The 23,805-nt window shown below is 32.6% G+C and overlaps 4 protein-coding genes across 5 annotated transcripts; 2 read left to right on the forward strand and 2 right to left on the reverse strand.

Annotated features, from left to right (window-relative positions):
* Positions 1–503: 503 nt before the first annotated feature.
* Positions 504–2,552, forward strand: LOC123697029 (organic cation transporter protein-like). The gene is made up of 3 exons (XM_045643448.1): positions 504–956; positions 1,336–1,743; positions 1,826–2,552. Exons 1-3 carry the CDS (start codon positions 610–612, stop codon positions 2,550–2,552), a joined length of 1,482 nt encoding a protein of 493 aa, XP_045499404.1. The 5' UTR covers positions 504–609.
* A 2,453-nt stretch (positions 2,553–5,005) lies between these two features.
* On the forward strand, positions 5,006–7,975 carry LOC123696754 (organic cation transporter protein-like). Its single transcript, XM_045643121.1, has 4 exons — positions 5,006–5,214; positions 5,672–6,025; positions 6,552–6,959; positions 7,167–7,975. The coding sequence occupies exons 2-4, from the start codon at positions 5,679–5,681 to the stop codon at positions 7,861–7,863; spliced, it is 1,452 nt and encodes a 483-aa protein (XP_045499077.1). The 5' UTR covers positions 5,006–5,214; positions 5,672–5,678; the 3' UTR covers positions 7,864–7,975.
* Positions 7,976–8,016: 41 nt separating this feature from the next.
* On the reverse strand, positions 8,017–17,847 carry LOC123696755 (lysocardiolipin acyltransferase 1-like). Of its 2 annotated transcripts, XM_045643122.1 has the most exons (7): positions 14,862–14,987; positions 14,423–14,529; positions 13,453–13,732; positions 11,163–11,359; positions 10,253–10,431; positions 8,891–8,994; positions 8,017–8,389 (listed from the first exon to the last, which is right to left on the reverse strand). In XM_045643122.1, the coding sequence occupies exons 1-7, from the start codon at positions 14,923–14,925 to the stop codon at positions 8,145–8,147; spliced, it is 1,176 nt and encodes a 391-aa protein (XP_045499078.1). In that variant the 5' UTR covers positions 14,926–14,987; the 3' UTR covers positions 8,017–8,144. The 2 variants fall into 2 exon arrangements, 1 of the variants encoding a protein (XP_045499078.1); XR_006752117.1 differs by lacking the exons at positions 8,017–8,389; positions 8,891–8,994; positions 10,253–10,431; positions 11,163–11,359; positions 13,453–13,732 and adding exons at positions 16,049–16,456; positions 17,392–17,847 and having other exon boundaries at positions 14,862–15,944.
* A 1,525-nt stretch (positions 17,848–19,372) lies between these two features.
* Positions 19,373–23,273, reverse strand: LOC123696915 (organic cation transporter-like protein). Its single transcript, XM_045643305.1, has 4 exons — positions 23,078–23,273; positions 20,935–21,289; positions 20,328–20,735; positions 19,373–20,241 (listed from the first exon to the last, which is right to left on the reverse strand). The coding sequence occupies exons 1-4, from the start codon at positions 23,100–23,102 to the stop codon at positions 19,539–19,541; spliced, it is 1,491 nt and encodes a 496-aa protein (XP_045499261.1). The 5' UTR covers positions 23,103–23,273; the 3' UTR covers positions 19,373–19,538.
* Positions 23,274–23,805: the final 532 nt, after the last annotated feature.

Consider the following 23,805-nt stretch of genomic DNA (forward strand, 5'->3'; position numbering starts at 1 on the left):
ACTATGATTTCACGTAAAATTCACCTAGGTGTATCAGAATTTTCAAGATAATGATTTTTCTTATAGATGCATCGACAAAAAAATGTACTTCTGGGTAACTTATAAATATTAAGCCACGATCTTCATTATAAAAACTAACATTCATTTTGTGGATTAAGTACTTAATTCAATTATTTAAACACTACCGTCCAAAAATGATATCCGAGTTTCTGCCTTCTTGAGTGTGGTACTTCGTATCAAAACTGCGTTAACCAAAAAATTTAATAAGAAAACATTCACAATTCAACTGTCTATTTTTATGATTATTATCAAAACTCGGTTATAAAACTGATAATAATGAGATACTAATGCATTTAATCCGCGTTCCATAGGTATGTATGTAAGCGTGCGTTAAGCAAATACTTTGTCATAAAATTGAATTACATTTAAAATAACACAATGAGTTTTAACAGTTAATCAGGTGAAACGAATTAATTATTAAAATACTTTATCACCTGTGCCATTCTCCTCAATATTATATTCAGTTGTGACTGAAATATAAGACAGTGATGTATTATTTGTGGTAACATTAATAACAGTGTAAGCGTATCATATCACTAAGTACAGAAAATGGAGGCTGAAGATGTCATAGAAAAAACCATAGGACGTTCCGGAAGATATCAACTGTGGATATTCTTTCTTATATCTATAGGTCGGTTTCCTACTGAATATCAGTTGACAAACGTCGTGTTCATTTTGCCAAACCCTGAATACGTGTGTAAGGATGAAGGGGCTGATAATGCCTCAAACTTTTGTCCCTGTAACAATCCTGAGTACGATACAAGCACCGTTATGAGTTCTGTATCGAGTGAGTGGGATTTAATTTGTGATAATCGCCATTTAGCCAGCTTAGGCCAGTCTATGTTGCAAATTGGAATATTGGCTGGAAGCATATTTTATGGACATGTATCAGACAGGTAAGTGGTATAATTTGATATAATCAATTAATGTAAACAAGGCCAGCAGACTGAATGCCTCATACGGCATACCACGTCTTCGAATATTATCTATTGCCTATCACTACAATTATCTATTATATTTGGTCTGGGTACCTACATCTTTCCTCGTCATTAATATAATTTAATCCTTCTTTTCTCTTCATCGATATTGTATTATTTTAGTTTCAATGCTTTTAATTAAAAATATGTTTTCGACCTTGAAAAAATCTATATAAATATTTAAAACACGTGTGTGTGTCAGACGACGTAAATATTTATTTAGACATTGTTTTATTGTACGCCAATCAACAAAATAAATAACTTGTTAAAAAAAATATTTTACATGATTCTCTTTTTTATACGGCCGCAAGATTGCTTGTTTACTTGCGTTAACAGCTGAAGTGTTTTTTGTGGCAATTTCTGCTGCAGCGACGGAATTTTGGATGTTTGCTGTCTGTCGCTTCTTCATAGGAGTTGCAGTAGGAGGCACTATGCTCTGTTGTTACATCATTGTCATCGAACTCTTCGGAAAATCATTCAGACCTTACTTACCGGGTCTCATAGACATGTCGTATATATTCAGTTACTTGTCACTTCCGCTGATCGCGTATTTCTTAAGAGATTGGAAACATTTACAATTAGTGACCTCATTGCCTTGGGTTTTCGTATTACTTTATTATTATCTGATACCAGAATCACCCAGATGGTTAATTACAATGGGAAAGAAACAAGAGGCTATCGAACTTTTAACATTCATCGCAAAGAAGTAAGTGAACTTCTTGAAATAGGTATTATGACACCAATTTTCTTTACAAACAACAATTTTCATTATTTAACTTTTATTTCAGGAATAACATGCCGACCAAAGATATAGAAGCTATAGTGGAAAAGGGATACGTGGCTTTACATGAAGAAAGGAAAGAACACACTTCCTACCTAGACTTATTTAAGACGCCAAAGGTTAGGAGATACACCCTGATCATAGCATTTATTTGGCTCTGTTGTGCACATACGTTCTTTGGTATCAATCAATACATAGGTCGATTACAAGGCAACATTTACATAAATGTTGCTCTGTCAGCGACGAGTCTCATACCTGGTTTAGTGCTGGTTGTATTAGCTTCGCTTTATTTAAAACGAAAAACGAGTGTAATCACTAGCTTTAGTGTAGCAGCTATTTCATTATTGCTGTTTATAGTTATTCCACGGTCGTTGGAAACCGTGACAAGAGTGTTGGCTATTATCGGTATGATTGGAGCCTATACATCTTTTGTACAGATATATTTATATTCTTCTGAAATATTCCCTACCGTCATAAGGAATTCAGCGATGGGTTTCGCGTCAGTATTTGCTAGATTCGGAGGTTTTATTGCACCATTCGTTGTCAATATCGGTGTAGAATGGGTATCAATACTTATATTTAGTATTCTGGCCATGTGTGCTGCCTCGCTTTGCATATTTTTACCAGAAACAAAAGAAACCGTACTTTTGAATACTATTGAACAGACGGAAAATAAAAATGAGTTGGACAACAAAGAAAACAATGAGAACTCTAAGGCACAAAATACAAGTTAATGTACTGTAAAATTGATTAATTAAACATACAATGATAAAAATATTTAGCAAGTCATTGTATTATGTATTACTTAGTATAATTGTGATTTCTATCATAGATCCTTATCCATCATTAATTAAATAATAAATAATCATGTTAATAATAGGTTCTAGATAGGTAGCTTTCCTTTCGCATCTACGTTTATGTTGCGATGCCTATTCTGTAATTAATTATTATTAATCACCATCATTGTCTATCTTTTTTTTTTGTATACATATTACCTATCTATGAAAATTTTCTATTGAGCTGTTCAAATGACGAAGTAATAAGAAATTGTTCTTTTTGCATTTAGTCATATAAATTAGTACTAAAGTTTTAATATTTAAATATGTTAATTGTTATTTATCAAAAAATTATCTATAAATTGTACCTAATAAAAGAAAAAAAAATATCAACATTTATTTATTGATTTATGCGTAGCCTAATCTATATAGTGAGTGATAAGAATTTTTTCATAAATTAACCGCATAATGACGTAAATAAATTCTTAAGCTGTTGCAAATTTTATTAGACGCTTTTACAACTTTTCAGATGTCTATAATTGATAATATCAAAGCATTGTATTATTGCATAAAATTCATATTATTATGACAATATTTAGTTATGTAGGTATACTACTACATAATAGAAAGAGCTTTAATAAAGGTACCCCAAACTTATAACATACATGAACATACTTAGATTAGAAAAAACCAAAAACCTTCCGTTTAATTTTTATTCAATTGTACGTTTTAAGTACAATATATGTAAGTATATTTATATAAATACGTTATTACGCATACTTTGTATGACTTCCTAATCACTAGTGCAAGAGATTTCCACTTCTTGGTTTATAACATAGAGCGACCTTATCGTCTCTTTCGTCGTAATCTTTTAATATATTGTCTATTGTCATGTGTAATCACATTGTCATGTGTAATAACTAATCAGTTATCTCGATACAATATGTAATAGCATTTGTATGTTCAGATATAGGTACTTATGCCTATATTTAATACGCAATTTGATAAATTACTGCGAAAAAGAGGATTTTTACTATTGATTGCATGCCCTAAAATCACCAAGTCGAAGTGAATAAAATCTTATTTTACTTTAATATAAATTTTAAATAATACCATGAAATTTACACAAGCATTTTTGAATTATTTGACCGCCTTCTTGTTACAGTGGTTGACGCGTGAGCGTAAAACCCTTGTTTATGTGTGATTCCCGGTAGAGACGAAGAAAAATAAAATCTCTGGCAGGCCAGACCGAGACATTTTCACAGACAGAGAAGGCTGATCACCTTCTGGTCCCTAAAGAAAATAGATCAGTGTAACAGATGTATGAATAATGCATACATCTATTACACTGATCTATGCCCACTTACCCCACTTTGGGACACGGGACTTCACTACTATCTTATTGTTCAATTTAATGTTTGATATTGATTATAAAAGTTATTTACCCAGTAAGTAGTACCATAATAAATAGCAACACATGTAGAGTATTTTTTAAATATCAATATTATTATTTATTATGTATTGATTTTATCTTATCTGTGGATTGTGACCTATATGCTCACTTCTTCTAAAGATCTATATCAAGGTTACGTTCTATCTTCAAGAATGTGTTTTACAAATGATACGCAATTGGAGATAATTTGTAGATTACTGTAGTGGACAAGATATTTAAACTATTTACCCTATGCCAACTCTCAACTGAGAATTCTGTCAGAATAAATCAGTCCCTTAGGTAAATTCATTTTTTATATTAATTTAAGATGAGAGAAAATAAACTCTTATTATTTTAATTATTTATTTATTAGTTATAACAACGAAATCGATACTTCATAATTTGTAAACGAAGCAACTACAATTTCACGTGGGTAGTACCTACAAATTTCCCTTAAACCACTTAAAACCATTTGACAATTAAATAATATTTCGACGATTTGGAATATTGCATTATTACAAAGTACGGTACCTAGGTCTAAAAGTCCAAATCTAACGTCGTATGTAGTTCGTACAGATAAATATCTACTGCATGAGATATTTGTCCTGTATTCATTATAAATTATTAAATGTATTTTTGAAGTGAAACTTCTTTATCGGGGCAACGGGGTTGATAAAAAAAATTGTGTAACATTTTTTCGTTACGCGTGACATTTCTCCGTTACGCGCCATCTTTTTCTTCCTACCACGTGTGATTCGACGTATTTCAGTAAAGTTGCATATAGTAAATTATTTGTTGAAAAATAAGGTCATAAAGAAGTTTCACTTCTTACGTGTGTACACGCACACATTTTTTTTGTATCGGAAAGTACGTCCCCTAAATGCAATGGTGTCCCAATGAACTAAAGAAAATACAAAAATTTACATAGTAGGTACTTTTGATTCAATTATTTACAAACATTTTAAAACTGCTCACAGAACAAAAGCAAGCAATTCCTAGCAAACACCTCAACGTGTAAATATAGTAAGGATAAATGATAACAAATTCTACCTACCAGTTAAGATTAGCGAAGGCATATAAGGAGCACCTACGCATAAAAACAAATGATAAAAGTAATCACTCTTATTCAGATTTTATTATGCGTTATGCTACCATGCAATTGGAAGTTAAAGTGATTTTAGTAATTTGGTAAGTGAATTGTTTTTGTTTTTATCATGTTATTTTTTTTCCTACTGTTTATTTCCATTTTTGTTAGAGAGTAAATATGATTGTTAATATGGATACAATACATAATAAGTAGTAGTAGATAACTGAGTTATAACGTAGATTTTTCCTCAAACATAATAGTAACAAATATTAATAATTTTAAATCTAACTCTAACTGCTCACAGTTCATATTTTTTCCTTTCCTTATTTAGTAACAGATTACCTCTTAAACGTAAAATAATTTTCTCCAAAAGATGTAATCAAAACCTTATTTAAACACCATATAACACGTTCGCCTAATATTTATTTAAACACCGTTTTTATGATGACTTATCTTACAACATTGATATAAGGGTAAGATTACGTCGTGTAAATAGAAATTATTACGTCCCGTACTGAGATAGTATGTAATATGTTTGATGGTAACTATCATTTGCAGATAAATCATGACAAGTGACGACCCTTTGGAGACCGTCATAGGCCGGTTCGGAAAATATCAAGCATGGATTTTACTCCTATTGACTATGGGTCGACTTCCGTCAGACTTTCAATTGGTTAATGTGGTCTTCGTTGTACCAAGTGTTCAATATGTTTGCATGGATGAAGGCACACAGAATTTAACGAATCACTGTCCTTGCGATAATCCGATGTATGATACAAGTGCTATTGTGAATTCAGTTCCTACGACTTGGAATCTCATATGTAATAAAAAACACTTGGCAAGTTTAGCGCAATCGTCTTTACAAGTGGGTATATTGTTTGGCAGCATATTGTACGGATATATCTCAGACAGGTAAATCTTTATCAATATTAATAAATTCAATTCTTAAATTTAGTAGACCCCGTTATAATATATTTTAAGACTTTGAAAAGCTCTACAATGCTCTACATGTTGATGTCCTTCCTTTCTGATTTCGTAAGGCGAATTTTGAGTTTCATGATCTATATTTGAAAATAATTAAAAACTTTTGTTAAGATCTAGGTATTTAATAATGCACACAAATAACAATAATAGTTTACGGGAAAATGATGTTGATATGACGTAGCGCAGTCTTAAATACTCCCCATAAATCATCTTCATAGTTTGCAATAATATAATATTTTCTTTTCTAAACTAAGCTTTAACCTCAGCGAATGATTAATGATTATGCTAAGCTAAATATCCTGATATTAAGACTTTGACCTTCATCACAATTTTCTTCAAGATTTTTTTCCCGACCGAATTTAGAAAAGGGCGAATCTGGAGTGGTAGATACTAGATACCACTAAAAAAATTGCTTTGTATCACATATTTATTTTTATTATTTTGAATATTTCAGATATGGCCGACGAATCGCTATTCTACTAGCTCTAATGTCACAAATTTTCTTTGTGGGCACATCAGCGATAGTACCTCAACTGTGGATGTTTATTGTATGCCGTTTACTCATTGGAGCATCGGTCGGTGGAACTTTAATTTGCTGCTACGTTATGCTTGTGGAACTTTCTGGAAAATCCTTTAGGCCATACTTGACCGGCCTTAACGAAATAGCTTACACATTGAGTTATATATTACTCCCACTTATTGCGTATTTTGTACGCGACTGGAGGTATCTACAATTGTCCATTTCAATGCCGTGGCTGTTCGTATTGTTCTACTACAATTTTATACCGGAATCTCCTCGATGGTTAATCACGAAGGGCAAGAAAGATCAAGCAATAGAAGTGCTCACCTACATAGCTAAGAAGTAAGATTTGATTTATTTACTTATAATACATACACAATTACACATCTAATCATTTATTAAGATACATAGCAAAATTTGCTTATGAGATAAAAGCTATACTGGTCTTTCATAAAAATGTTCAAATTTTATTTTTGCGATTGTTGTTGTTGTATGGTTAGGATACGGATATGGATAGGATAGTTATTAAAATGCTTTTTTGTTTTTCAGAAATAATCGACCCACAAACAACATCAAGCATATAGTCGAAAAAGAATTACTACATAACAATAGTGATCAGCAAAACAACGGGTCCTATTTAGACTTATTTAAGACACCAAAAATGAGAGTGTATACCCTCATAAATGCTCTTATTTGGCTATGCTGCTCCCATACTTTCTTTGGGATAAACCAGTACATCGGTCGCCTCGATGGCAATATCTACCTTAACGTGTTTCTATCTGCTATTGGATTTGTCCCAGCACTATTTCTCGTCGTAGCCCTATCTTTGTACGTAAGCCGAAAGATGTCTATGGTCGTTACCTTTGTTGGTACAGGCCTTGTTTTGTTAGTCTTTATATTTATACCGAGCGACATGAAGTATGCAACATTAGGCTTCGCTATAGTGGGCCAAATTATAATGTACATCGCGTTTATCCTGATATACTTGTATACTTCTGAAGTGTTCCCGACCGTTTTGAGGAATTCAGCTATGGGTTTCGCGTCCATGTTCGCAAGAATTGGTGGCTTTATAGCGCCCTTTGTGGTTAATTTGGATTCAGAATGGGGCTCTATTTTAGTTTTTAGTGCAGTGTCACTGTTAGGTGGTGCGTTATGCCTTCCGTTAAGGGAAACTAAAGACACTGTTCTGTTGAACACGATTGAAGAGACTGAACATTACAAAAAGAAGAAAACTCAATCGCAATAGTTCTATAATTTCGCATAAATAATTACATAGAGATATAAGTTTATGTGTGTTTCGTTGTGTTTTATTATGTGTATAATTGAAAAGAATAAAACTATTTCTTCTAGTCACTGAATCCTGCTAGAAAAATTCATAAGGATATGGAAAATAAACAACTTTGTCACACAAATAATTTAATACACACCTATACAATTTGGCATCGCTGAGAATCCACAGTGATTTATTCTTAAAAAAACGTCCACATTATGCTAACTAGATGCTAATTATTCCTTAATTACTTACAACTACTTATACATTCTATTCAACAGCCTATACTGAATTTTTTGGAAACCATCACAATACTTTGTGACAAGGATGAACAATAGGGAATGATATAACACCCAAAATCTAAACACAATGCTATAACATAAACCATAAATGAACAGCAAATCTACGAATGTCCAGAAAATGAAGCCTATTTTGGCAACCGTTAGAGATCTTGGACTTCTTTCTGTTACCGGTCTGTTTGTTGCAAAGTCAGTAAAAATACCTGAAAATAATAATAATGATTGACCATTATAATATCGGACCCTGCAAGCTTTGCTCTGTCAGGACATCACTAAGGGGTACGAACATAGGCGCGAAAAATATATTACGAACGATTTTAAAACCTACCGAATAGAATATTATTTTAAAATTTCATAAAAATCGGTCAATTAGTTTCCGACTCTGACTTGCCTAATTCACCTGCCTTTTTGTCAAACTTTTTAAATCCTGCTCAAATCTTTGGAGCAAGGTCAATATAACCGGACCAAATAAATATTATGGAAATCTTCCTTTAATAGAAAAAGCAATGAAATCTTTAAGTGAAACGAGATTTTATTTCTTTTCCTAAGGTTCGAGCAGAATTATTTATATTTTAAGATTTATGCGCAAATGAAGAAACGTTTGGCAACATTTTATAGCATACATACATTCCTTTAAATTTATGCTAATAGAAAAACGAACTTACTATCTACTCAATTAATTTTAAAATTAATATTTTATTTACCTTCATTGTGAAATTTTTGTAAGCAAGCATTTTTTTCTGTCCACCGATTCATTAGCCACGTTTTTAAATGTTCTTCGTCCCTGGGTAGCTCTTCAATGGAATACCTTTTGTTGTTAGAGAAATATTAAATAATTTCTTCAGTACTGTACTTTAAATAAAATATTTCTTAAGTGGTAAAATAGAAGATTCATAGTTTATCTTGTACTATAATAATTAACATTTCCATAAATAATTTTAACAATATGATACCTAAATCAAATGAGGTTATTATTACAGACATACAGCTATTCAATTAATATACATAGACAACCAAAGACGTTTGATATGTGATAACTCAATGATTAATGGTACAATAATAATTTCTTATAATAAACTAGCTTACCGCCCGCGGCTTTGCCCGCTTTGTCTCAAACCTATTAAATTATACACTAAAACCTTTCTATTGAATCACTCTATGTATTAAAAAAAACCGTATCAAAATCCGCTCCGTAGTTTTAAAGATTTAAGCATACAAAGGGACATAGGGACAGATAAAGCGACTTTGTTTTATATTATGTAGAGATAAATAATTTCTCAGACCGCTACTAGCCCATACCTAAACAAAGCCTGAATTATAGAAAACAGAAATTTTACATCTACTCCATAACTTGCTTTTAGTAATTTATAAAATAAAAGGACAAAATTTTTATTTCTTCCATATAAATATCTCTTAGATTGTAAATAGAATTGTTTAGAAGTAACCTTCATAATTATTACTATGCAAGGTAACAAAACCTGTTGTATGGATACGGAACTTTTGTATTGTTCCTTATGAATTGCACCAAATACGTACCTATGTATAAAACAATACATTCAAAAAACTTATATATTAAGTCCATAATGACTGTACAAAAATCTACACTCTAATTTAAATGATAGCTGAGGATTTGCTGAAAGTAAAAGTAAACTCCAAGAAGTTACTTATTTCCTCGAATTCAATACCAAGGCTTCAGCAAGGTTTACATTTTCGATGCAAGGAGTAATATTTACATAGTATGTTTATGTTCATAAATTCTCAACGTAAGTATTCTTCATTTATCTTTTAGTGTAATGGGAATGTTTATTCCGGTGAAATATGGTGAAATATTTTTTTGCTTAGGTAGTCGCATTTTAAATGCTAGATAAGCACAATTTTCTGAATGAGAATTCTTAAAATATACCTACTCAATTTTATTGCTCATTTGTAATGATTTTAATTTTTATTCCTTGACTAATCCAGCATAACATCGTCCATAAATTTATTATCTTTCGCAAAAGTTTTACCACACAATAGAACTTAAGTGGATAACTATAAGAATAGGATAGTAATCTTAACTGAATTACCGTTTGAAACAAAAATACACGTGTCTCGGCATCTTTCCGCGCAGTAAGTCCAACTCATTTTGCGCAGGTCTATCATAGGCCACTGTGACGTCATAAACGGACTTGAGTCCAGAGTCTCGCAAACTGGTGCAGAGGGAGGACCAGCCGGTGGTCCGGGGATGTAGAACGAACTCATATATCTAAAAAATACAGACCAAAAGGTTAACGAATCATTATAGCTGTCAATTTACATACATTTGTAAGTCAATTGAATATGTATCGATGCACATGTGACATTTCCTAGCTACAAAATCTGTTTTCGTTATGATTATTTAATTTGATGACAACTCTACATAGGTTATATTTATAAAATATTCTTGTAGAAGTTGCTCTTGCTCCTTATTTAAATTTGATTCTATAATAAATTTTATCTACAAAATATCATTATGATTGTTAATTATGTAAGCATTGTAATAAGGAATAATTGGTGAAACTACCGATCCATTAATATAATTCTTTGAACGTAATTGTGTTTACGGTTTTTCTGCACTATTAATTGTTTAATTCATAAGCCACTCAAGTTATCTCTCACATAACAATAAACATGAAGGTCACAATCACATACGTTAAATTCACTCAAAGTAATGTTATTTCAAGAATGTGTTTGATTAATATAGGAAGGCAAAATTCTTTATATAATAGGAACTGGATTACATAGGTAGATAATATTTATTTTGATTTTCTCAAAAGCAAAACTTTCGAAGCTATGAACAATAATTTATGTTAATGTCGCTACAATGTAGAGCAGACCGCGGCGAGTCGTGTCTCAAAACTCAAAAGGTAGGTACTCAACCCTTATCAAAATGCTTGAACCCGTATTCTACAATGTTGATTTATCTACACTATATAACAATACATGTTTACGTCTGACCGGCAATTGTTTTGTGATTGCGTATCTCTCACTTTTCCGTTTATTCTCCTCACTCAAATCAGTTCCTTCCGGGAATAGCACGATGCGTTGATTGTATTTGAGCTTCTTGTAGTATTCCACATACTGTGACATGTTCACTTGATCCTCTTGCCAATTTCTCTTGACATAAAGGAAGAAGTTCAATTGCATTATCCAACCTATAACACAAAATAGTCGCAAAATGACGCGCTCTAGTGCATTATGTAAATAAACGAGTCGTCTTAATAGAAACAATTTTGATAATATATGTATTTGCCTATTTGGTGATAACATATTAATTGTGTCATTGCATACCCCAGTCTTTATAAGTTCTCAATTTACAAGTGTTAAAAATATAGTAATTCCTTCTTACTGCCTTGTAAATACAATAAACTAATCTTATTTTGTTAACACCTTCACAGAAGATAACATGCGAGGTTAAAATAATACAATAAAGCATAAGGATGCAATTAGTATAAAAATAAATCCCACAAATAGAAGTAGGTAGTTCAACGGAAGTGACGAAATAGGCTAGACCTAAGTCTGCATATACTTACCTAACGATAAAACAAGATTTATCGAATAGCGAACCAAAATAGTTTTTTACATATTTAACATAACGCTACGCTGACAACCCAGTATAGGTACTATGAGTATTATAAAATTAATAATACTCATAAAAAATATTTCTATAAACTAATCAACGAAACTAATACATTCAAACTGACATACTTAGGCTTCATAGCTTTCAGTTCTTGCGGATAACAATTTTGCATAAAATTAGGACCATCAACATTAAAAATATGTCACCTTCAAAGGTTTTGTTTTATTATCGATTCAGATAATTTATTTTAATGGAAAGTATATTGGTTTCCTAATAAAATTTATCAGTATGTAAATAGGAGATTCAAAATTTTAAAACTACTTTGTGAGATTCACAGCACCTGACCTTGCGTCTTACAAAATCTAGAAGTGAATAATTTAATTTACAATAACCCTCTTACAAGTTATTTTTGTCATATGAGATATAATATGTGAGAGTCAATGTAAATGTTTCATGCATTCCTGCCAAAGCATCGGGCTTTGGAAGGAATGGAGCCAGCTCACACCGGAATAAAATTACAGCCCCGCAGCAGATCGGCTCAAGATTTACTATGTATATATAATATAGTAGCATATGCGTACTACTGTGTTGCGTGCGACGTGTGCGGGAGCTGAAGGATTATTAGTTATTACAATTCTCCGTGCCTCTCCTTTCCTTAATTCCCCTTCCCCGTCATAGATAGGGAGGCGAGGTAGCTAAATGGCGTAATTAAACGGCGCCGTCGAGACTTATCAAAATCGATAGATAAAATAATTTCGAAAAGAAAAGCTTCTATGGTAAAAACCATTTTAGCGGTGGGTTTGGCGTGTACGGATTTTCAAAAATGTAAAAAAAAATAGTTACTTGGGCATTCTCGAGCGCGTCAGATATTTATACTACGTATGCCCCAAGTGCCTCTGATAACAACGGTATACTAATCTGCCGGTTTGCGTGGTGGGGCTAGGCATATTAATTCGTCAAAAATGCACAAAAAAAAATTTTCGCGCGTCAGATTTTCGGAAGGGGTGTTAAGTAGGCCCCAAGGAAGCTCCCCTAAAAAAACTGACGATTTCGGCGTGACGATAAGTTACGATGAATTTTTGAAAATGCAGAAAAAAAAAGTCCTTTTGAAATACTCGAGCGCGTCAGATTTTCATAGGGGAGGTTTATCTCGGTCTCCTGAAAGCATATTTTCTTAATCTGACAAAAATGTTGGTGGGTTCTCTTAATCTGACCGAAAAAGTTTTGAGAGTTTCTTTTTTCAACCCCCAATATCTTAATCTGACGCGCTCGAGTATTTCAGACTATCGATTTTTTTTTACTAATCTGATCGTCTATCCTGGGCGCGCGTCACTACTTAAAGAGCTAAATAGTTAACAAGGTTGTTCTATTAGGTCTAAGGTATCTCTCATATCTTAAACTGCCACGCTCGAGTATTGCAGAAAATTCCCCTCTTCGCCTCCCTATCTATCAGTCATATCTTTATTCCTAACCTTTAATGAATCCATGACAATTGACAATTGAATCCAACATGAATTTATAGGCGGTAGGTACGCTTCATTTACATTCAGGTTTGCCAAACAAACAAAAAAAATTTTATGCAACTTACAAATTACAATTATTAATATAAAATGTAGTGCCTACGAGTAAATTATAAAGAATTTGCATCAAATAAACAATAATACTTACCCATACCAGGAACCGATTTAATTTCATCCTTTAATACAATTTTTATCCGCGACTTTCCACCTGCAATCACATCTAAAATACTGCGTTCTTCAATAGCATCAGTTTCTTTACAAATGCATTCGGGGTAATTAGGGTTTTGTGTCGCGTGATACAAAGCAATCCATACATAATTCCAATCAACTCTCGTTCTATGATTCATTACAATTATAGTCGTTTCGTTTGGATTCACATAATCGCCATAATAATGTAGCGAGGTACCGCAAAACCATTGGAATAGCGCCTGAAACATTTGAAATACGCATCATTAGATAAGTTGGTTGGCTTTGCTTACAATATTATTTTTGTAATATACTAGCTTCCGCCGACGACTTTGTACGTGCATCCCCGTTTTTCCCCGTTCCCGCTAGAATTTCGGGAAATCCTTTCTTAGCGGATGCCTACGTCCTAACATCTACCTGCATGCCAAATTTCAGCCCGATACGTCCAGTGGTTTGGGCTGTGCGTTGATAGATCACTATATCAGTCACCTTTGAGTTTTATATATAAAGAAAGATACATATTATAATTAATAATTCTATAATAATTAAACGTGAGATATAATGTACGATTAGGGATCTATAGTATTTTTTTTACTATATCGGTATCAAAGGTATTGCTTTAAATTACAGTAATAAAGTTATTCCCTGTGTTTTCTTGATCGATTTTTGGTTTCACACTGCTATGCTATGCCAGATACTTCTTTATCTATCACACATACCTAGCACACAAAGGATCGAACCCAAAATTACTCGGTTCAAAGCTAATTTTTTTTAAATTGTTATGAGAGCTTTCAAAGCTTTCAAAAAACTTTCAATTTTGTCGAATTTATTGTAATTTATTTTCTATACATATAGAGGTAGATAGTTAATAAGTTCAAAATAATTCTTCATTATACAGTTTTATCATATTATAATAATTTATTGATACTCACTACTGGATACAGCTCCCATAATGCGAATAATAGATCAACGATTTTCCGATATATTACTTGATTTATGAACATTAAGTACATAACAGGACAGTACAGAATGTAAAATCCTGAAATAAAGTTTGTTATACAAAAAATAAACAGTATTATTTATTCAATTATTAAAATGACCAACTTGTTTCATATTTTGATGTTAGCAAATTTCAAATTTGCGTGTATTCAGTCATTCATATCATTTTTATCGATTATGTTTTTTAATCGGAGACATCGTGTAGGCTCTGTTACTCACAAAATCGAATTGAATGAATCTACTTCATACTTTCTAAACAGCCTGACAGTCGACAGAATATTATCTAATGATAAGATTATATATATAGTCACAACTTTGTAACGTTGCTAAATTATCCAAATATAGAAAGTAGAGACTCTAATATTAACTTACCAGCGAGAATGGTGTAATACCAAGCACCACAAATGAGAGGGCCCGCTGCCATGGCGGCAGGCATAAACTGACGGGACGCTAAGGAAACCTTAGGAAGTCCGTCGCTGGATTAGAACCCATACAAATTTATTTCAAAGTCAATAAATCTATACAATTATCATACAGTTGTGTAACGCTATAATATGACAAATGATGATTTGAAGCATTTGCCTGAATACGGAATTCAATTGCTATAATTTTATGAACAATCCATTTACTTATAAAACAAGACAATGAGGCACTTTACTTTAATGTAAAACAAGTTTACAAAGAACCATATTACATAAGTAGTATTAAACGTAAACAACTGCAATTTAAGAAGATTATGTCACTTCTTCAGTTGTTGTTCCAGTGTTTCTTCGTGCCCGATTCCCAAGAGATTCTCCTTCTTCTATCGTCATCATTAATTCGCAATCCTTAGTCTCCGGTAAAAGCAAACATAGCAGGGCTGCTATTAAAGGTAGTATCCCGAATGCTACGGGTGCGCACCACTTTCCATGTGGCCGCAAAGCAGCAACAAACGGGGCTATCATAGCGCCTAACCGAGCCATCATTGAGGCAATTCCTATCGCCGCATTGCGAACTACCGTCGGAAACATTTCTGAACAATATAAATAGAGTACAACAAACACTAAGAAGCAACATAGTATCCCCATACAACCCATAACTACAGATCCCGTTCCTTCAGGTATGAGGCTTATAAACAAAAAGCAGAGGCTCGATAATATATTAGGTACAATTACTAATGTTCGCCGGTTCATAACTTTCACTAGTAGAATTGCAATGAGGCACGCGCACAAAGAGACAGTCCCGCCGGCCACAACGTTGATGTAAACATTACCAGTCAAGTGACTTATGTAGTGGACGACCCCGTAGAAGCAGTAGCTACACACAAACCAAATGAAAGACATCACCAGAATGTGTTTTCTTAGATTTTTTGTTCGGAACAAATCCAAAAATGATCCTTTCCTGTCTCCAAATCTAATGTGTTCGATGCGATATAGTTGAATTTGACGATCTATATCGTTTGTTGGAAGATTATTGCTGAAAAAATATATTACAATTTTCATTTTTTTTTCAAACAAAGATTTACTTCTAATAATTACTTCAATTATATAAGTAGGTATATTAGGTAAAATTTCACTTACATTTTTGCAACTTGTTCCATCAATTCTATGGCTTTGGTCGTTTTATTAGCTGCTAGAAGCCATCTAGGTGATTCAGGTAGAATGCAAATATAAGACAATAGAACCATATTAGCCAAGGATATACCCAATTGAAAATGTACGTAATCTCTTATTAAATATCCGAATAGGGCTAGTAGTATGTGGCCAAGCGCAAAGGGAACATGGAATAGTGCTGATATGATATCTCTGCAGACTCCTCCTACGTATTCCATTACAAGAACGAAGCCGACGACCATAATTCCTCCCACAGACATTCCAAGGATCATACGAACGATTGTAAAACTCCAGTACGTCGGAAGGAAGGATGATATGACTCCAGTAAATACCTCTAGTACCACAGAAAACACGAGTGTGGGACGTCTTCCATACCTACAATTTGAATTCTGTTATTCATAAATTAAAAGGAACGTAGGTTTTCGAAAACTAAAAGTTTGTTTGCATGTATCTCATGTATGCCAAAGGTTTTTATTTTATAAATAAAAACTCAGGGACTTATTTGGTACGTGCGCCTTTTAAGCCTTCTTAAAAATTAGAAATAAACATCACCTACTTTTATTTGTTATGCTTATAACAAATTATTGAATTACTTCGTCAATTTCGTATATCACGATGTTTTTCAAGCTAACTCGAGACATCGTACATAATTTATTTATTTATTTATTTATTTTTTACATACATAGATTCCTTACAGCTATTTGTATTACAATATTTTTATTTAACTTTAACAAAACAATACGCCAATAAAAAGGAATACCAATAATAAGACAATTAATGTGACAGTAGTTTTACATTACTTAATTATAACAATGATAAAGTGGAAAAAATTAATTTATACATATATGTTTTTGGACATGATATACAAAAAAGAGGAAAACGTACCTACCCATTATAGAATGTTTGGTATGGATGTGTGAATGTGTGTACTGTGTGTGTAGTGTATAATGGTGTAGTGTGGTGAGAATGTGTAAAAGTAAACTAAGAAATTATTGAATTGGTGATGTCTGTTACTGCTTTTTTAAAACTGTTACGGGAGAGATGAAATATGTCAACACTTGAAAATTTCTTATTGTAAATATCAGGTAATATATAATAATAATATATAATAATATATATAGTATATAATATCATAATAATAATGTTGAACCTAGATATATTTACTTTCTAAAGTATATAATATCATAAAGTACCTACCTAGGTAGTTAGTTTTGAAATAGTAATCTGCCAACACATAAGGAGGTCATTTTAATGAGTCGACAATCATAACCTATGAAAACTAAATACCCAGTATGCAAAATTAATGTTACCTGTCGGACATTATACCAAATAAAAGACTTCCGCTTAAAACCCCAAACTGAAAGAGCATTTGCGTAAGATCTTTTAGCCACGAATTTTCACATATCAAGTTCCATTCCATGACTATAGTACGAGGGAAGATAGATTTATCAAATACAGGATCATTGCAGCAAGTTTCATTTGCAGGACAGGTATATTTGATCGGTGGCGCCAAAAATATAATTGCCATTTGGTGGAAAGCAACGCCAAATTTACTCATGAAAACTATAATACACAGAAATAATTGATACTTTCCGAAGTTACCTATTAAGTTATTAATCACAACCATAATTTAAAAGGAATGTTGTATATTATATACTTCACTTGAGATGCGCTCTAGTTGGCCTCGTCACGGTAGGTATTCCAATACGGAAAATTTTAATTAATATAAATTGTTCCCTCACAGTTATAATGTGGATATAGGTTAAATTGAATGTAGCCTTTTTTAATCCCAACATATTTTATTTCAAATCGTCAAGTTTATTAAATATACGAATACTCCAAAAATCTGTTTTTAAATATATTTTTTTCTGCTATTTTGCGTAAATAAATTTAGATGCGATTTTAGATAGATAGTTACGACTTACGAATAATAATTGGTTATTTAATAATACCATACGATGTTATGATAGGTATATATTACAGTATCTTGTAAGTAAATATGTCGAATTGTTTAACCGCTAGAGGTGCCATGACTTTATCTAAATCTTCTCAAGAAATTGACATGTTGATAATGAGTTTTTCATAGCCTATTTAAAATATTTAAATTTTAAAGGACCAAGGTCGCTCAGTGAATTCAACTGTCATTTATTTCAGCTCAAACTTTTAATGAGGTGTATCCGTTGTGCAATTTATTCATTATTTTTGTAAATTAACGTCAATTGCACTCCATTCTGGAAATTAGTTTTACCCAAATTAGCTTTATTTGAATAAAAAGAGTTGAGGAGCTTTTAAATTTTTACATGGGGTGGAATGTTCTATAGAATATAATACATATAATATAGGAAATAACTCTGCACAAAGGTAAATCTAAATATTTGATAACATTAAAATATGTAGGTAGTAAGACGAGTAATCTACTTCACCTACTTGGAAAAAATTAATGCGTTTTATTTTATATCTATAGATTAAGTACCTAATATGTAAATATAGTCTCGTAAGTATATCTTGATATTTAGTTGAACTTTATAATGCAGTACGCAGCACTATCATTTATGCTGAATGAATATCATCAATCTAAATTTCTACAAACGAAGGAATACCTACTAGATAAATAATTTGAAATTAAATTAAATACATAACGTTTATATTTAGCAGTAGATACCATGGACCAATAATCAATATCTTGAATATTGGTTCATAGCAGTACGTAGGATAATCAAAATAAATTAAAGTTAGTATATTCATCTTGAAAATAATTTCGTTGTGATCTCAGTCTGTAGGTAGGTTATTCACCTATTATCAAATCAAGATATAACGATTATATTGATATTTATATTTCATAGATACCATATTTCATATTGTTCCTTCTTACTTTTGTTTTTACATATTCATATCAAAATGTAAACGCATTAGTTATTATCTTTGAACAAATAGATTATGTACGTGTACTCATGAAACAAAATAACACCATAAAATAATATTTTAGCTTAGGCTTCCAATATTAAGTAATGCACAAAATTATTTTCAGTAAAGTAGTAGGTACGTACCTACTTAGCAAAATAAATTACAGCACCTAATTGAGAATTATGTTCATAGCAATACGAAACGGCTGGACCGATTCTTATTAAATTTTGTGTGCCTATTGAGGCATTGAGTAGATCTGAAAATCGCCCAACATCTATTTTGTATTTTCCATACCCCTAAGTAATAAGAGTAAGGCAAATCAACGTTTGCCGGGACAGTTATGTAAAATTATAAATTCATGCAAGGACCAAATAAAAGATTGAATTGTCAACAATAATTTATTACACAACACTGCTTGAGAAATCAACTTACGTATCTATTACAATTTTAAAAAACTTCAATACACTTCTATTTTACTAATCATATTATGTACAAAATAATACATTTAAATCTCATGAATACATCGCATCAGCTATAACAAAGTATAGTTTTATTATTTTTCTGTATTTTCCTTAGTCTTTTTGCCAAATTTTTCGCCTTCTTCGATAGTTGTCATTAATTCACAGCCTTTAGTTTCCGGCAAAAAGAATGATACAAAGCCAGCTATTAATGGTAGAATAGCGAACGTTACGGCTGGCATCCACGCTGCCTTATCTCCCAATCCGACGACAAACGGCGCGATCATAGAGCCCACACGAGCCATCATCGACGAAAAACCAATAGCCGCATTACGCACTACTGTAGGAAACAGCTCTGTACAATGAAGATAAACAACTACGAACACGATGAAACTGGCTACAACGCCAATACTAGCGCACACTACCGTACCCGGCCCGGGGGGTAGTGCAGCAAGAATGAATAAACATAGGGCACAAATAAAATTAAATACTATCAGGATCGTCCGCCTTCCTATCACCTTCATCAGAGGAATAGAACACAATGTACCCAAAAGTGTTACGCTAGCACTAGCCGCTACGTTTACGAAGACATTACCACTAAGCTGACCCACATATTGAGAAACTCCATAAAAACAGTAGCTACACGTTAACCAATTGAATGACATGGCTAATATATTTTTTCTCAAATTCGGTGTTCGGAAAAGATCTAAGATGCTCCCTTTTTTCAGGTTATTTTTTTCTACGGACTTCTGGTATTTTTCTATGTCTTGCTTGATCGTATCCGTTGGCATATTATTACTGTAAAAATATAGGTTTGTTATCGTTAAGCGTTAAATTATGAATTATAATTAGACCTATGTTTTTATTTCTCTATAAATACTTACAATTTAGCAGCCCGTTCCAGTATTTTCACCGCTTCATCCGTCCTTTTCATCGCTATTAACCATCTTGGTGTTTCAGGAACGAGAAAGAAGTACGATAATAATAATATAGATGTGAAGGAAATAGCGAATTGGAACATGTTGTAGTCTCTGATAAAATAACCAAAGACTGGTAGTAGCAAGTGGCCCAAGTTAAATGGTACTTGATATAGAGCCGATATAACATCTCTGTACTGGGAACCCACGAACTCCATAACAATGACAAAGCCAGTGACCATCGTCCCACCGACAGACATTCCAACAAAGAAGCGGATGAACGTAAATGGCCAGTATCCAGGAATATAAGCTGCAAGGATTCCCATAGTCACTTGCAACACTACCGCTGCCAGTAGAGGTAATTTCCGTCCAAACCTTAAAATAATTATTATAATATATTATTTCTTTATATTAACTACCTTAACCTACCTACCTTGCATGTGATAGAAAATAATAATAAAAAATATTATTTGTCTTAGAAGATCTGAAGTTATAAATTTTATCATTTTTATTTTTCGTCTAGATTTGACGATGTAGACGATGAAAAAAAAATTCTGTAAATTTCGAACCTTACCTATCCGATGCCATTCCGAAAACAACGCTTCCCACTAAAGTTCCCAGTTGAAACAGTGTTTGTGTGAAGCTAGTGAGCCACTTTCTGTCACATATTAAGTCCCATTCCATGATTATTGTGTTGGTGAATATAGACGTATCATACTGTGGATTATCACATGGACAATTGGTACTGTTATTGCCATCTAAACAAATGTATTCTGTTTTTGGGGCCAGGAATAGAATAGCCATTTGATGAAAGGCAACCGGAAATTTTGTGAGAAATACTAGACTGCATAGGCAAAGTTGGTATTTGCCAAACGATCCAATAACTTTTTGGATTGCGTCGGAGTTCTGCACCGGAGCATCGGGTTTTTCTGTAAATAATTATAATATTTACAATTACCGCATAGTTCATAATCATTATCTGTTACATATTATATTATGCGACATTTTAATTATATAATTCGAGATAAATGTAAAATACCTGCTCTATTTTTTAACTTACGCTAAAACCATTGAAGGATTTTACTTGGATTGTAAAATCTTGAACGTGTTACGTTGAGTATATTTTTGTAGTCAAATATCATAAATACAAGTGTCAATAAAATAAGTAGCTTTACTTTAACTGATAAGGGTTCCTACTTCCTCCAAGTAACATAAGATTCCGAATTTCTTTGTAATTTATGTCAGAAAATAGAAAATGATCAAAACAAAAAAAAAAGTTTTAACGATCTAACTGGTCTATCTACTTCTAATGTTCTTTACAAAACAAGGAACAATAGGTACCTACCTGAGGTTCTGACTACAAAAACAACTAGTTTTAAAGATTTTATACTTTTATGTATAAACAAAACGCAATCTACAATAGGATCACTTTGTTATTCGTAGGTCTAGGAATCGTTATCCCTTGAAGAAAAAATGAGGCTTTGAAATTAACGGAGTCAAAGATGTACCTACTATCCCTTGTGCTTCTTTGAAGCTGCATATTAGTTACTCACAGGGGAATCAGAACCTTTAAAGGGATTAGGTACGTGTTGATAATATGACATACAATTTGACAAAGTTAAGTCTGTTTATAAGGTACTCATGCCCGTGGCCGTCTTGAATTTGACTGTGTTTTTTTATATCTACTAATATTATAAAGCTGAAGAGTTTGTTTGTTTGTTTGAACGCGCTAATATCAGGAACTACTGGTCCGAAAACTTGAAAAATTCTTTCGGTGGTACATTTATCGAGGAAGGATAGGCTATATATCATCACGCTAAGACCAACAGGAGCTGAGTAATGTGGGTAAACCGCGGAGCACAGCTAGTATAATATTATATTACCTAATAATTTCTAATTTAACAATATGCATTATATTCAATAATGCTTTACGATTAGGTTTCTACTAAATTGTAGGTACCTACCTTAATTAATCGTATTTAATCATAAGTTTTCATATAAGTATTACCTTAGTAAACAAAACATCGTTCAACAGATTTTGTGAATTGTTTCTACAACAAATATACTGATCGTGCCCTAAATATATTAAAACTGAACCTGGGCTCAATAAACATTTTCAAGAGTAATGACCTCAAACAGTTAGTGCAAAAGGAAAAAAAAATGTCAAGTTATTTTGCATTTTTATACGAGTTACAAAGTAATGTCCTGCATGATTAAGTTACACAGTTGTTAAGGTATCTCTATGTTTTACACATAATTATAATTAATAAATAGTAATATAAAAGGGGTAGGAAATAAGTAAATGAACTGCTCCTTTAAATAGATACAAATCGTTTTGTTGTACATAGTTAATTGTATGAGAAGTTTGATCAACTACCTAGGTATAAATACTTATGGTTTAATAAATAAAATAAAAGTGACTAGGTATTAACGGATCATACTAAAGAATTCAATAAACTGCATAATATTATATACACGATCTTTAGTAGGTACAGAAGTTGTTTTAGTATGCATCATCGCACCTTATCTAAAGGACGTTAATTTCAAGAAATAATAAAAAAAATAAAAGTATTTCTGTAACTAATGCAAAATAACATTGGCAATATCTTATTTTGTTTTAATACGAGTTCAATGTTGTGTTATCGAAATTGCCAAGCCTTGATAGACTGTCATTTGAGGTCAACTGGGCAACTTTCACTTATAGGCTTATAGCTCACCATCCTCCTTTCGGTCTGTGTCCATTGTTGAGTCTGCTATCTGTGAGCACTCGAGAGCTATCACGCGCGGTCACATGCGCCACAACACTCAATGAGATACGTTTGCTCTCCGGCAAGCGGCAACAGACTGGCTGCTATGTTCAAGAGAACATTGTTTTCCCTTTTGCGACTTGCGTCCGCGCCTTCGCTCCGCAATACTGTCATTTGAGCGAACATAATGACATGCCTTTTAGCAATATTGATACACCATTGAAGGCTGGTCGATAAACAAAAAATGCTCTTTTGGCTAAGTAATCGTATTATTCGTTGAGTGTTGTCATCTTTGTTATCGTCGCTTAATGTTTCCGCTCTCAGTCTTACGTACGAACTTGCAATGTCTAGTTGTGGTTTAAGATATTATATCTTATTTTATACGATACCGTATCTGTACCGCGGTCTCTTATATAATAGTTATAAGTTATTTTAATCTCATACTTACCAAGTCATTATAGCGTCCATTGCACATAGTAGGTACCTAATATAGGTCATCTATATAAAACGACAAAATTACTTCAAAACACTCACAATACACAATAATTACGTCGCAGTGTTTGTTTCCTAACTCTTCCGAAACGGCTGGACCGATTTTTATAAAATTTTCTTTGCATATTGTGTGCGTCTGAGAATCGGCCAATATCTATGTAAGGAGGAAAAAGTATTTTTCCTTTCGAGAGCACTAATAATATTAG

This window comes from Colias croceus, chromosome 13, assembly GCF_905220415.1.
Source record: "Colias croceus chromosome 13, ilColCroc2.1".
NCBI classification, from domain to species: domain Eukaryota; kingdom Metazoa; phylum Arthropoda; class Insecta; order Lepidoptera; family Pieridae; genus Colias; species Colias croceus.